The 14,848-nt window shown below is 40.6% G+C and overlaps 1 protein-coding gene across 1 annotated transcript in view; it reads right to left on the bottom strand.

The window, feature by feature from the left end:
* The window catches only part of LOC122560537 (myosin-16-like), a 72,918-nt gene that overhangs the window by 42,504 nt on the left and 15,566 nt on the right, over positions 1 to 14,848 (bottom strand). Inside the window, exons 9-15 of the mRNA XM_043711262.1 lie at positions 12,125 to 12,228; positions 8,464 to 8,602; positions 3,812 to 3,930; positions 3,145 to 3,294; positions 2,691 to 2,861; positions 2,034 to 2,210; positions 610 to 736 (exon numbers count right to left, since the gene is read on the bottom strand). Coding sequence (XP_043567197.1) covers positions 610 to 736; positions 2,034 to 2,210; positions 2,691 to 2,861; positions 3,145 to 3,294; positions 3,812 to 3,930; positions 8,464 to 8,602; positions 12,125 to 12,228 — 987 coding nt within the window. The remainder of the gene's footprint in view (positions 1 to 609; positions 737 to 2,033; positions 2,211 to 2,690; positions 2,862 to 3,144; positions 3,295 to 3,811; positions 3,931 to 8,463; positions 8,603 to 12,124; positions 12,229 to 14,848) is intronic.

The following is a 14,848-nucleotide window of genomic DNA, read 5'->3' as shown; positions in this document are numbered from 1 at the left end:
TCCACTGGATATCTTTGGAATAGGAGAAGAAACCGGAGCACCCAGAGGAATCCCACTCAAACATGGGGAGAATGTGCAAACTCCACACAGACACTCACCCAAAGATGGAATTGAACCCAGGCCCCATGAGGCAGAAGTGCTAACCACTGAGCCACTGTTCTATAAACAAGACAGAGCTCCATACTAATAAGTACCTCCATACACAAGCACAGATGGTATATCAGGTGTCTGGAATGCTTAAGTCTAGCTTAAATACTGTCTATACTTTCAGCTTTTGAGTTTCTCTTCCCCACTTTAATCACTGGCTGTGCTTTTGTGAATGAGTGCCACTGCTTCATTCACTTACTGTCAGAAAGCATTCAATGCTTCGGATTTACAAATTGAGTTTATATGGAGATTACAATTGAGAAAGACATATGAAGTTGCTTTATAGAGGCTTAATAAAAAATCTATTAGCACTGAAGCATTTACCAAGTTGGACAATAAACTTAAAAAACGTATTTTGTACTTGTACTACTCTCTTCTCAACACTTGATGGCACTGGTCTTCATCCTTTGCACACTTTCCGTGACTCATTCCACACATGTCCTTTTGTTTGCCATCACTCACCTGTCCCCTCCTCTTCTTTGAAGAGAACAGGTAGCAGAGCCTGGCTAGATTTCTGGAAAAGACCCACTACAGTTTCATTCAAGGGATCCTTGTTCTTTTCCAGCCAACCGTGAGTGTTGTAGCCAACCTAAGGAGGAGAAACAGCTGTTAACATATTGACACAAACAGCAACCTTCACTGGAACTGGAAGCCCTGCAGGCAATTAAGGACCACATTTGATGGCAAAGTGTCTGAATGTCTGCAGTTTGAGGACTGGGAGAGTTTAGACCCTGAGCCTAATCTCTGTGGGCTCCAAGTGGTCTTCTGTGTGAAATGAGTAGGAAATGGTACTGGCAGGTGGTTTTTCAGGGAAACTTGGGAGACTGAAGGTTTGAAAGAACTGGGCTTTACCACTGCTCAGCTAAAGGGTTCGAAAGGGCCTTCTAGTTGGGAGTAGGAGCAGTGCAAGGCGGGGGTAACCATGGGGCAAGGAGAACACCACTGTTTTCATGCAGTGTCCAAGAGTGTAGGACTGTTCCTTCTTTTCCACAAGCAACCCTAAAAAGAAAGAGCACTTGGTATCATCATGATTAATGGCTTCTTGTGTCAGGGTTGGAAAATGTCCAGTCCATGGTCAGGAATGTCTTTATTGTGGAATTTTCTTTAACCAGGTTTAATGAGGTTTAACAAACTGTGTGCAATACCTGGATTTACCTCAAGCATGGATGCGGCAGGAATAATTTTCCATTCTGTAAATGACCAGTTCCTCACATGCAGTTGTGACTGAGGTGGGTGCCTGTGAATACTCAGTGGCTGGATTGTGAAGTGGGCTGTGGTTGAATCACTTTGCCCTACGTTAGTTTCCAACTCACTAAGGAGCAGATTCACAATCAGCTTGCTTCCCAGCTATCAGTTCCAGCTATCAGTTCCCTTTGTAACCAAAACCATCCCACCGCCACCAAAAATAATGGGTGTGGTGTGCATCTTGTCGGGTACAGGTATCCGGGAGAGGAGCAGGGGTATTGGAAACTGGGGTAAGAGGTGACGGTCAGCAGCCCTCCCTTTGCACTATGTCCAGTCCCTCAATCATTCACAAATCATCCACTACCTGAAAACTGACAGCCTTTCTGAACTGGTTACCCAGTTGGTTGGCCAAGTGTTTCTCATCCCAGCTTGAGCTGAAATAATGGCAGCCCAGAAAGGACTAGACCCTCAAGTAGTCATCAATTGACCACTGAAGGGTTTCAATCAGTGACGGGTGTAGAAATGTGGAAGTGGGCTTTAGAACCCAGGCATTCGTTCCCAAAAAAAGGGCGGATTCTGGTCCTCCACCAACATTGCCTAATTATATTCAATTCCTCCCTCTCGGCTCACTGTCTCTGGACCCATATCCTTTTTGGAATTTCAGATGAGTGTCTGCACTTCCTGAAGTGTCTAATGCTTACCGTGCCAGCATAGTGAATAATCTCAAAGGTGGCTTGAGATTTGCCTTTGCCACCTTTCGGTTTCAGGAAATTATTGGACTTGCCCAGATGGTTGTCATACAAGGCAGCCTTGAAGGTGTCATCAGTGGCCTTGGGGAAAACACATTGCTCTTCTAGGATGGAGAAGATGCCCATGGGCTGGAAACAAACAGCAGAAACAATGTCACTGTAATAAATTGAAAATGTGCCATCCCTATCAATCTAACATATTCGTGACAGCAGTAATATAAAGATTGCTGTGCCATCTGAATCAAACTCTGAATAGGGATAAGATTACAAGCAAAAACTACCTTTAGTTTGCTGCTAGTTGGAAATCTTATTCAAAAAGGTGAAATTGTTATGAGATTTGTTAAATGGCAAATGCCTCAATAGTGAGGAAAGCATGCTCCTTCTGGGTCATAACCCCTGTTCTCCCTAACCAAAACTTTACTGTTTTCTTTCAGATTTCCAACATCCAACAATCACAATTTACATTGATATAATACCTTTCATGTCATGAAACATCCCAAAACACTTCAGCAGAGCATTATGAAACAAACATGACACCAAGCTGCATTGGGTGATGTAATATGATTTTTCTTTTGATGGGCTTTTGTGAATTTATTTTGACAGATTTACCTTTTCCAGCAGCTCAATACAAGCTTGTAGATCCATACCAAAGTCAATAAACTCCCAATGAATCCCTTCTTTCTTATATTCTTCCTGTTCCAGGACGAACATGTGGTGATTGAAAAACTGTTGCAGTTTCTCATTGGTGAAGTTGATGCAAAGTTGCTCAAAGCTGTTGAACTGTGAAAGGATAAGAATGGTAGAGATTGAGAATGAGATTCCTTTCCTAATCCTATGGCTGGTCTCTAATTCATTGGCAGATTAAGCAATAATTCTCACAGCTAGAATGAACATCCCACGTAGTTAGAATGCAAAGTTTACTTAGAATTTTTAAAAAATTAAAAATAAATTTAAAAAATAATCTTTTATCTGTCAATCCCTCATCTTTTCAAAGCCCAAATTGTCAAATATTACTTTATCATCCACAAGAATTTTATAAATTGCATATTTATGGATTCTTTACCTCAAAGATCTCAAAGCCAGCAATATCCAGCACTCCAATGAAGTACTGACGCTGTAACTTCGTGTCCAAGGTCTTGTTAATTCTTGCAACCATCCACTTGAACATTTTGTCATAAACAGCCTTTGCCAGGGCTCCAATCGCATTGTAGCACTGGAAAAACACAAAGTTATAACCACCTTTCAACAAAATCATTCTTGTCATCATGACTACTATTCTGAGGTTCAAGATGATGTGTGAGTGGTTTCTCAGGCAGGAATAGCTGAGATGAGAAACTAATAGAGTTTATTTAACTGTAACTCCAGTTTACAACTTACAGCACACAAGTTACAACTAAAGAGAACCTTCTTCTTGTGTGAGCCAAGGCTACAGCATGCACAAAGAATTTGACCAGAGAGAGCATGGGACACAAGTTACAACTCTAACTTGTGTTCCATGCTCCCTCTGGTCAAATTCTTTGTTCACGCTGTAGCCTTGGCTCACACAAGAAGAAGGTTCTCTTTAGTGAGGTACTGGGGATTGTTTAGGGTCTGTAAGCTGTGACTCTACAAGGGTGAAAGCCCTTTGGCGTGAAAGAATTGCAAAAGTGGGCAACATTGTACAGATCTTCAAAATAGCAAAAACGATTGAAGAGTATAGGATGAAAATGAAATTCAATATCAGTGCTTACTTGGTCTATATTTTGACTCTTCTGCACAAACTCATTGCCGACCTTTACTCTTGGCCTGGTGATGCCCTTCTGTAGTTCACCCGAATTGAGAGACATCAAGTGTGCGACTTTGTCAGCCACTGGAAATGGGAAATTGGAGTGAAAATTACATGAAAACAATAGAAACAGCTTTATTCATATGGGTTTGAATTTTGAACAGTTTACATTTCCACTTTAAAGCTGGTTGAATTAAAGCAATGACTGAATTCCAATGCAAAACAGCAAGAGGTCTATTTACAGCCATGATGTGGAAATGCCAGTGTTGGACTGAGGTGGACAAACTTAAAATGAAATTCTGGTTCCCAGAACTGGGATTTACATATTAATGAACCAAAACCTGCAACCCATTCTAAAAGATGAAAGACTTAACAACAATCTAAGTTTGTTCAATATATCGTTTCAATAGCATGACACTGTAATCTTTTGCTATAAATTCTATGTCTTATGATCCTGCTCCATAGCTACCTGATGATGCAGCAGCACTCCAAAAGCTAGTACTTCTAATAAACCTGTTGGACTATAACCTGGTGTTGTGTGATTTTTAACTTCTGTTAACAGGTAACAATGGTGGCACAGTGGTTAGCACTGCTGCCTCACAGCGCCAAGGATCCAGGTTTGATCCCAGCCTTGGGTAACTGTGTGGAGTTTGCACCTTCTCCTCGTGTCCGTGTGGGTCCCTCCGTGTGCTCTGGCTTTCTCCCACATTCCAATGATGTGCAGGTCAGGTGAATTGGCCATGTTAAATCGTCCATAGTGTTAGGTACATTAGTCAGAGGGAAATGGGTCTGAGTGGGTTACTCTTCGGAAGGTCAGTGTAGACTGGTTGGGCCGAAGGGCCTGTTTCCACACTGTAGGGAATCTGAAAAAAAATTCATTTTGAAGTGGTACTGTAGAAACCACATGTTAGGTTTGTATGAACACAAACCATTGTATAAACAGATTAGGTTACAAAGATTTTGGAGCCAATTTGACTTTGTGCCATAGAATTGACAACATTGAATCAGGAGTCCATTATATATAAGGGACAGGAAAGTCAACTCTGGTTCCTGCTACTGATTGATCTTCAATGACCCCTGTGGAAAATCACTTCCAACAGAAAAAAAAGTAGGGAATGATGCACAACGGTTGGTGATTTCCTACTGCCTAAAGTCAAATTTTTTCCAAAATTATTGATGGGATTAGGTGCTTTTCAAATGTACTTTATCTTGGTGTATTTGTTCTTGTTATCATGATAGCTCAGAATCTCAGAATGCTGCAGACATTTTTAGCCCTTAATTCCAATTTTTTTAAAAGAAGAAAGGACAGTCACAGAGACAAAATAACTGGAAGTGTGAATTCAGTTGTTTGCTGGTAAACATTCTGTTTGGGATCAATGAAATCTGAAGTGTCAAAGGATTGGACAGTGATATCCTGTAACAATAAAGATAATGGGGGCTGTCAACACCCTGCTCAACGCAAACCATGCACTCCCTGTGGACTGTGTCCCAAACTGCAGGTACATTTTATGTTTACTTTGAAGAAAACATAAGGATAAGTGTTAAAAAGCCAGTTTAAACTCATTTGGGCCATACTAGTGTGACTTTATTCTTTTGCATGTATGAACCTGGGTTTGAGTGTTCACATGTTGAAGAACCATCCCCCAGATATGTTGTGGAACAGAGAGATCTTGGGGTAACAGAGTTTCTTGAAAGTGGCATCGCAGGTCGCCAGGGTATTTCATACACTTGCCTTCATCAGTCAGAATGCAGAATATAGGAGTTGGGACATTGTGTTGCAACTGTACAGGACATTGGTGAGGCCACATTTAGAGTACTATGTACAATTCTGGTTGCCCTGCTATCAGAAAGATGTTAGCAAACTGGGAAGGGTACAAAAATAGATTGACAAAGATTTTACTGAGACTGAGGATTTGAGTTATAAGGAGACTATTTTCCCTGGAGCGCCTGAGGCTGAGGGATGACCTTATAAAATCATTAGGGGCATAGATAGGATGAATAGCCAAGATCTATGGGTGAGTAGAAAACTAGAGGGCATCGATTCAGGGTGAAAGGGAAAGATTTAAAAGGAACCTAAGGGGTAACATTTTCAAGCATAGGGTTGGTGAGTGCATGTAATGAGCTGACAGAGGTAGTGGAAGAGTTGAGTATAATGACAGCATTTAGAAGGCATTTGGATAGGTGCATGGATAAGGAAAGGGTTAAAAGAGTATGGGCCAAACACAAACAAATGGGACTAGTTCAGTTTATGAAATCTGGTCGTCTTGAATGGGTTTGGTTGTAGGACTTGTCTCCATGCCGTGCATCTCTATGACTCTATATTCCGGTACACATAGTTCTTCCGTAATGCAATAGTTGCATTCTTCTGCAAACCCGTGTTGTAGAAAAATCGCGCTTTAGAAACAGTGCTTTAATTGCATTACAGCCAACACATGTTTCAAAAGTTCACGCTTTAGAAACAGTGTCCCCAAGTCAACAATTGCGTTGCAGCAAATTTGCATTAATGAAACACGTGTTACAGCAGAATGACCTGTATTGCAGGTAAAGGTTCCATCTCTCTCTGAATGCCACAAACCAGTTTAAAAAAATGAAATCAGGACAAAGGAACATCAATGAGCCTATAAAACCAAGAATCTCGAAAACCTACTATTCAACTATCAACATCAATTCTCCTGGCGACCTCCGCTGCAGAAACTATAACCTTTAACTAATGGTTCTTTGTGAACAATTCAAAGACCGATCAATATATTTGCGTATTTTTGAACTTTTATCTTTTTGGATTCATCTCTTACTTCTAATTTGTGAGTACATGTATTGTGTTACTAATTCTTATCAGGTTCAGTAATTAATAAACACACTCTTTTCATGTATTCAAGGAAGTCTGGTTAAAGTGGCTCATTTTAAACCATAAATTCAGGTGGTCTGGGAGAAAGTATCTTCAAGAGAAGGAATCCTTTTTAAATGAACCTTGTTGCAACCAATTAAGAGAGCAGGTGAATAAAGAATGATGAGGCGTCTTCTGGAGCACTGTGTCCAGTTTTGGTTGTCCTGCTATGGGAAGGATATTATTAAGCTGAAGAGGGTTCAGAAAACATTTACCAGGATGTTGCCAGGAATAGAGGGTTTGAGTGATTGGGAGAGGCTGGATAGGCTAGACCTTTTTCACTGGCATATAGGATGTTGATCGGTGATCTTATAGAGGTTTATGATATAATGAGGGATATTGATAAAGTGAATGGTAAGTTTCTTTTCCCCAGAGTGGGGAATTTCAAGATTAGGGGCCATATTTTTAAGGAGAGAGGCAAATGATTTAAAAAATACATTAGGAGCAACCTTTTTACACAGACAGTGGTTTGTGTATAGAATAAGTTCATCCTTCTTCACAAGGACATTAAATGTTTGGAGTATCCCATGTGGAACTGTAACAAATTTGGGAACCTTGCCCAGGGTCTGATCAGCACATTATAAACTACTTATCCTGTCAACTGGTCAATCACTGCCTCCTTTGGGAAGTGACTATAATAGCAGGGTGTGCAGTCTGGATGGTGCATTTTTGGATGCTGTTTGCATTTGACCTGTTGGGAACTTTCCATTCATGTTATATTCAGTTATAGAGTCATCGATTCATACAGCATGGAAGACGACTCTTTGGTCCAACCAGTCCATGCCAAACATAATTCTAAATTAAACTAATTCCACCTACCTGTGCTCGACCCATTTCCCTCCAAACCTTTCTTAGTCATATTTTTGTCCAAATGTCTTGTAAACATTACAACTATACCTGCATCCACCGCTTCCTCTGAAAGTTTATTCAATGCACAAACCATTGTCTGTGTAAAAAGGTTGCTCCTAATGTATTTTTCAAATCTTTTGACTCTCTCCTTACAAAATATACCCCCTAATCTTGAAATTCCCCACTCTGGAGAAAAGAAACTTGCCATTCACTTTATCTATATCCCTCATCATATCATAAACCTCTATAAGATCACCGATCAGCCTCCTATGTGTCAGTGAAAAGTTCCCAGTCTATCCAGCTTCCCCGATCACTCAAACCTTCTATTCCTGGCAACATCCTGGTAAATCTTTTCTGAACCCTCTTCAGTTTAATAATATCCTTCCCATAGCAGGACAACCAAAACTGGACACAATGCTCCAGAAGAAGCCTCACCAACAACCTCTACAACTTCAACATGACATCCCAAGTCCTATACTCAAGGATCTGAGCAATGAGAGCAATATGCTAAATGCCTTCTTAACCATCCTATCTTTATATGATGCAAACTTCAAAGAATTATCGACCTGAACCCCTAGGTCTCTCTGTTCCACAACACTACCGAAGGCCCTACTTTTATTCGTATGAGTCTTGGCTTTGTTTATTTTACCCAAAATGCAATACCTCACATTTATCCAAATTAAACTCCAGCTGCCAGTTTTTAGCCCATTGGACCAATTGATCAATATCTGCTTGTAATCTGAGATAACCTTAGTTATTTTCCACAAGTGGAGAGTATTCTATCACACTCCTGACCTGTGCTTTGGAAGAGCTGGACAGACTTTGGGCAGTTAGGAGGTTATTGCGTGTGATTGTGAAACTGAAATTTAAAGTAGGAATTGTACCTTCAGGTGTGTCAACTTCTGCCTGTTCCTCTCTTGGTTTCTGCTTGAACTTCATGTTACCAAAATGCATAATGGCTCCAGTTAATTTGTAGATATTGAGCTTTTCTTCAGCACTGAAGCCCAGTACGTCAAAGGCGACCTGGTGATTAAGCATTGAATGTGATTTTAATTGATTGTTTTGTGTGCTGTCTAATTTTAACTTAGAAAGAAAAAAAGATTATCTAAACAAAAGCAATTCTGATCTAAAAAACAGAATTATTAGACTGTCCTTTACAGTGTTAGGACTAGTATTTGAGCTAAAGTAATCCAGAGTTTGCCAAATTAAAATGGACCTCAACACTGATTTCTTACCTATACTATTTGCCTCTTGCCCAGTTTGCTGTTTGTACTTCATTACTGCTTCAGGAGAATCTTACACTGAGCTCTTTACAATCAATGGGAGAGGGAGTCAGAAAGCAAGAGATTACAGTCTAGTTAGCTTAACATTCATCATAGAAAAAATATTAGAAGGTGTTATAGCAAGACACTTCGGTAAGTTCAAGGTAATCAGGAAGAGTCAACATGATTTTGTGAAAAGGAAATTGAAGCATTGGAACTCTTTGAGGAATAAATAACTGTGATAGATGCAAGAAAACCATTGGATGTACTGCACTTAAATTTTCAGAAGGCATTTGAGAAAGTGTTACTTCAAAGGCTATTGCAGGAAGTAAAACCTCTTGGTGTTGAGGGTAGCATTTGGCATGGATAGACTGGGTAACAGAAAGCAGAGAATAGGCATAAAAGGATCATTTTCTGGTTGGTGGGATGTAACAAGTCGTGTGCCACAGGGATTGGTGCTGGGATCTCAAATGTTCACAATTAATGTAAATAGCATTTAAAAGGCATCTAGAAAGAGTTTAGAGGGATATGGGCCAAGTGCTGGCAAACAGGATTGGATTGTACAAAGTTAAAAATCACACAATACCAGGTTATAGTCCAACAGGTTAAATTTGAAGCACACCAGCTTTCGGAGCAACGCTCCTTCATCAGGTGATTGGATTGGGTTGGGATATCTGGTCGGCATGGACAAGTTGGACCGGAGGGTCTGTTTCAATGCTGCACACCTCTATGACTATGACTAACTTGGATGAAGGGATGAAATTTGCCACTGACATAAAGATAGATAGGAAAATTAGCTCTGAAGAGGTCATAAGGAAGTCACATAAAAAGTATTGATAGAGTTGGCAAAGATCTGGCAAGTGAAGTATTTTGTGGAAAAATGTGAAACTGTCCATTTTGATAGGAAGAATGAAAAAGAAGAATATTATCGAAAGAGATTACAGAGCTCTAAGCTGCAGAGGGATCTGAGTGTCCTAGTGCATGAAGGTGTGCAGTTACAGCAAGGATAAAAAGCAGGAAAGCTAATAGAATGTCAGAACTTATCACAAGAGGAATTGAAGACCAAAGTTATGCTTCAGTTATACAAGGTACTGGTGAGACCAGATTTGGAGTACTATATAATAAATTGGTCACATTATGTAAGTAAGCACGTGTTGAAAGCAGTTCAGAGTTTGATTGCCTAATACCTAGAATAGGTGGGCAATTGCAAGTGACTTGACTGAGGGGTCCTGACAGGGTGGATGTAGAGATTATATTTCCTCAATGGGAGAACCTAGAATTAGAGATCACTGTTTAAAAAATGAGGGGTCTCACATTTAAACAGAGATGTGATGAGTTTTTTCTCATGGGCTTTTGGAACTCTCTTCCTAAAAGGTAGGGAGGCAAAGCAAATTTTTTTATAGCAGAGGTGGCCAGAGTCTTGGTGAAATTTGAGGTAAAAGGTTACTGAGGTAAGCAAGAATGTGAATTTGAGGATCCAGTTAAATCAGCCATGATCTCATTAAATAGCAGAGCAAACTCAAGGGGGCTGAATGGCCTAGTCCTACTTCACATGTTCACTTAAAAGGAACCAGTTACACGTTTAAGTAAAGTATGACACCGCTGCACTGAGAAGTCCTCTATAGTATTGGAAAAGGGAGGAACATTCTTCCAATGGACATAAGAGCCTGAACGACTCAGCTCTGATGTGACTGAAAGCTTCAGTGTGTGCCAAGATCTTCGCTGGTCAGTTCGAAGGCACACAAACCCACTCCTGGGCCCTCACTGGGAGCTAAAAGGTCACTAATACCATTGCCATTATTAGTGGCCACCACCACCTTCTCAAAGGCAATTAAGGATAAGCAATAAATGCTGGTCCTGGAAACAAGGCTCACAGCCCATCAATGAGTTAAAAACAATTCCCTGAAATGCTTGCTAACCAACTGCTGTAAGTTCTCGTGGTTGCTGAAGGCATTGGTAATCAGCAGGGCAAAAGGCAGCTTCCCAGGGCTTCACCTGTTGCTGGTATTTACATGAAGCAGGCAATGCAAGACCATATTGGCAGAATTTTCAGCCACAATAAACAAATGGAAAACTGAAGAAGTGCACTTAAGACTGTTGAGGACTCACCGCCTTTACTCCTCCCATTCTCCATCATTGCCCAGTTCACTGGGATGGGAGCACTGAAGTATAACTCAAATGCTGATCTTAACTAACACTCAATCTAGGTCCTTTCCCTGTGAGAATATTAGTCATTGTGGAGTATTGAATGGCTGTTTCATTGGTCACAATACAAACTCAAATGTAGGAAATTTAGATCAGAGTACAATATAAGCATTTTCATATGGAGCATTGCAGGCTATAGAATCATTTCCAGAATTACTAATTAAGATTGAAACTAAGGCAGCATTTAAGACCAGATGGGTTCGGTGGTGAGACTGGTTAAGAATATGAAAGGAAGCACAGTGATTACAACAGATAGTAAAATGAACTGTTTGGGAAAAGTGGCCTTATTCCTAATTTGTGGTATCTATGTAAATAGTAAGTTAAATGATCTGCTTGGCCTTTCAGTACCTTACAGATTGACAAGAATTTCTCAGAATTTTCCCTCCTTCTACAGAAATGGAGCTTCAGTTCTCAGACTTGAATGCATACCTTCTGCTATCTTTTTCTTTGTTAGCACCATGGGGCGTTTTAGTTTGTTAAAGACACCATATAAATGCATTGTTGTTGTAATACTGGATCTACTTTCATGCGTTCACTGATGTCTATAATAAATGACAGTAAAAATATATCTTGGGGGAATCCATCTATTGAAATATTTCTTAAATAGTACACATAACAATGTAATGCAGGAATCTTCATCAGTGTACTAAAAATAGTGTACTGAGGATCTCATTTCCTTAGAACTTCAATAATTTTTTTTAAAAACTCCAATCTAACCATATTTTCTGAGCTGCCTTAGTTCATAAATGTAGTTATCACATCATGGGATTCAATGCTTTGAAACTGTAAACTGGTCGGGTGAGGATCTTGTGGTGCAGTAGTAATGTCCCTATCTCTGAGCCAGGACGCCTGCTCCAGAGGCACATCATAACATTTCTGAGCAGGTTGATTAGAAAATATGTAAGGAAAAAGTGAGAAATATCTGACTGCTCCTATGGCCTCTGTTGCTTTCAGATGAACATTAATAACATTTCCTGTGAAATGCTTTAGAGTATTTTCACCAGTTTGAAGGAATGCTTTCTACTAAGTGGGATTGACAGTGTGTGCCATTGTTTTAATTTAATATGAAAGTACGCACATCAGTGAGTTCCAACTCTTCACCATCGTCCATGTTATCCACTTTGACAACACCCTGGCACACCCAGAAGTACTGGTTAGGATCAGACACCAGCAACAGCGAATCTAACAAGGAAAACAAAAGTAAAAAGAATATTAATCCCTCATCTCCCCCAATTTTTAGATTGTGCACAACCTCGTTTCTTTTAAACGTTGGACAGAGCCTGATGTGGGATACTAGCACTTTCCACTTGTCCCACCAATTGCCCCATAAGGCATTAATCTGCATGTCTTCCTGATTATCCACCCCTTCTTCCAAAGCAGCCCAACACTCACACTGAGAACGGGAAGTGTGGACGGCCATTTTGAAATATTGAGTTTGTGGAGCTAGGAATTCTCCACACATCTGACTTGGGAATGAAAATCAGGGCCTTAGCTTCAAATTCAAATTATCGATTTTGTTCCCAGCCACTCCTGATGGATTGTATCTAAATAGAAATCAGATGGCTTTTTTGATGCCGGGAAGCTGAAGAGTGGTCTGTACATGACTGGACACATCAACACAAGATTAACTACTATGACGAGGTCTATGGAAGTTCCAGAGTACTTTAAAACAGACATTAAGATAGAGCAAAAACATTCTTATGAAGTTCAGGTACAGAGGTGAAGTAAAATACTAGCTGTTCTAGATATGTACTGTTCATAAAGAATGAATCACTTCGAAGTCAAATCAGTCTGGCTTGATATAGAGCTGAATATAGATACAGAATAAAGTTTAACTAATAATTGTTAGAGATAGGAACAAAGTGATAAGTACACTGACAAAGAAAAATTAAATAATCCTGTTCCCAAATCATATTGTCTTAACTCCCTTTCCTCTTCAGTTGAAAGGCAGATCTTGGATATCATGGCAGGAGGTTATTTTCAAGGCAGTTTCCCGATGTCAGGTGTGAAGGAATGCTTTCTACTAAGTGGGATTGACAGTGTGTGCCATTGTTTTAATTTAATATGAAAGTACGCACATCAGTTCAGTGCAGCAGTACATCACCTCCCTTCCATCACTGGAGCTCATGAAGAAGCTGCCACCATGTTTGCCATACTGTGCAGGAATGTCCACACCATCCATTCCATCTGTCAGCTTAATCAGAAGGCCAACAGCTCAGCAACACCACCAGGAATGGTGGCCACTGCTGGGTTATGCAGGGATCCTGGATCCTACACAAGAATGCTTAAGAATGTTTTAAAATGTTTTTAAAAATGAAAGGGAAATTCTTCCAACCTAATCACAAGGGTTGGAGTGGGGGTTGCCTTTCTTGATCACAGGCACCCCCAGTCTCTGAATGAAAATAAAACCTCTCCACCTCCTGCACCAGTCTAGCGTGAGTAAACTGCTTGCAATCAGCTGGGGGCCTCTCTAACCTGCAAGGAATCTGTCCATCATTGACAGTTTGCTGAGAACCTGATAAAATGCCTATTCGTGAGCCCTTTCACGTTTTAAATTTGTTTCCTATCTCCTCATGGTGACAGGCCGTCCCACTGGAGGTGAAAAGCCCCAGTGGTGGAACTGCATGAGGGGACCAATAGGAGCAGGTTGCCTGTAATTTCACTGGCTCTAAGGACTGCCACTTTGATTCCATTGGCCAGGTAAACATTTTCCCAATGGATGGCAGGAATTGGACTCCATTCTTACCCTCGGGCAACTGTGGAATTAATAGGGAGGCTTGCGGAAGTGTGGGTTTCATGAGGGTGGGTAGCATTTGCATGATTGATAAGTGCTCCATTAGTCATAGAATGTAATATTTCCACCATATGTTAGATCAATATATCTACACATGGAGATTTTGAATAGCAAGGAGAGCAATGCTATTATCATTCCCAAAGGTTTAATTGTGCTTATTGCTTGGAATGGTATGTGTGCTTTCTTCAGAGAGCAAGGAAAGCAAAATGATCTGAGGCAAGTAGCCAAAGAGGATATGTCTGCTGAACATATTACTGTACACAGACCACAGACCACACACACATACAGACACACAGACATACACACACAGACATGCACTTACACAGAGACATACACTCACACACAGACACACACACACACATACACACACACATAGACATACACACACAGACATGCACTTACACAGAGACATACACTCACACACAGACACACACACACACATACACACACACATAGACATACACACACAGACATGCACTTACACAGAGACATACACTCACACACAGACACACACACACACATACACACACACATAGACATACACACACAGACATGCACTTACACAGAGACATACACTCACACACAGACACACACACACACATACACACACACATAGACATACACACACAGACATGCACTTACACAGAGACATACACTCACACACAGACACACACACACACATACACACACACATAGACATACACACACAGACATGCACTTACACAGAGACATACACTCACACACAGACACACACACACACATACACACACACATAGACATACACACACAGACATGCACTTACACAGAGACATACACTCACACACAGACACACACACAGGTGTACACTCACACACAGACACACACACACACATACACACAGACGCACACACACAAACACAGACACACACACAGCAACACATACTCACACTTATGCACACACACATGCACACACCGACGTGAAAACCCACACAGACTGAGACACACACAGGCACAGACACACACACACAC

The sequence above is a fragment of the Chiloscyllium plagiosum genome, chromosome 21 (genome assembly GCF_004010195.1).
Source record: "Chiloscyllium plagiosum isolate BGI_BamShark_2017 chromosome 21, ASM401019v2, whole genome shotgun sequence".
NCBI lineage: Eukaryota > Metazoa > Chordata > Chondrichthyes > Orectolobiformes > Hemiscylliidae > Chiloscyllium > Chiloscyllium plagiosum.
Note: the sequence above shows the minus strand (reverse complement) of the source record. Positions and strands in the feature narration are given on the sequence as shown.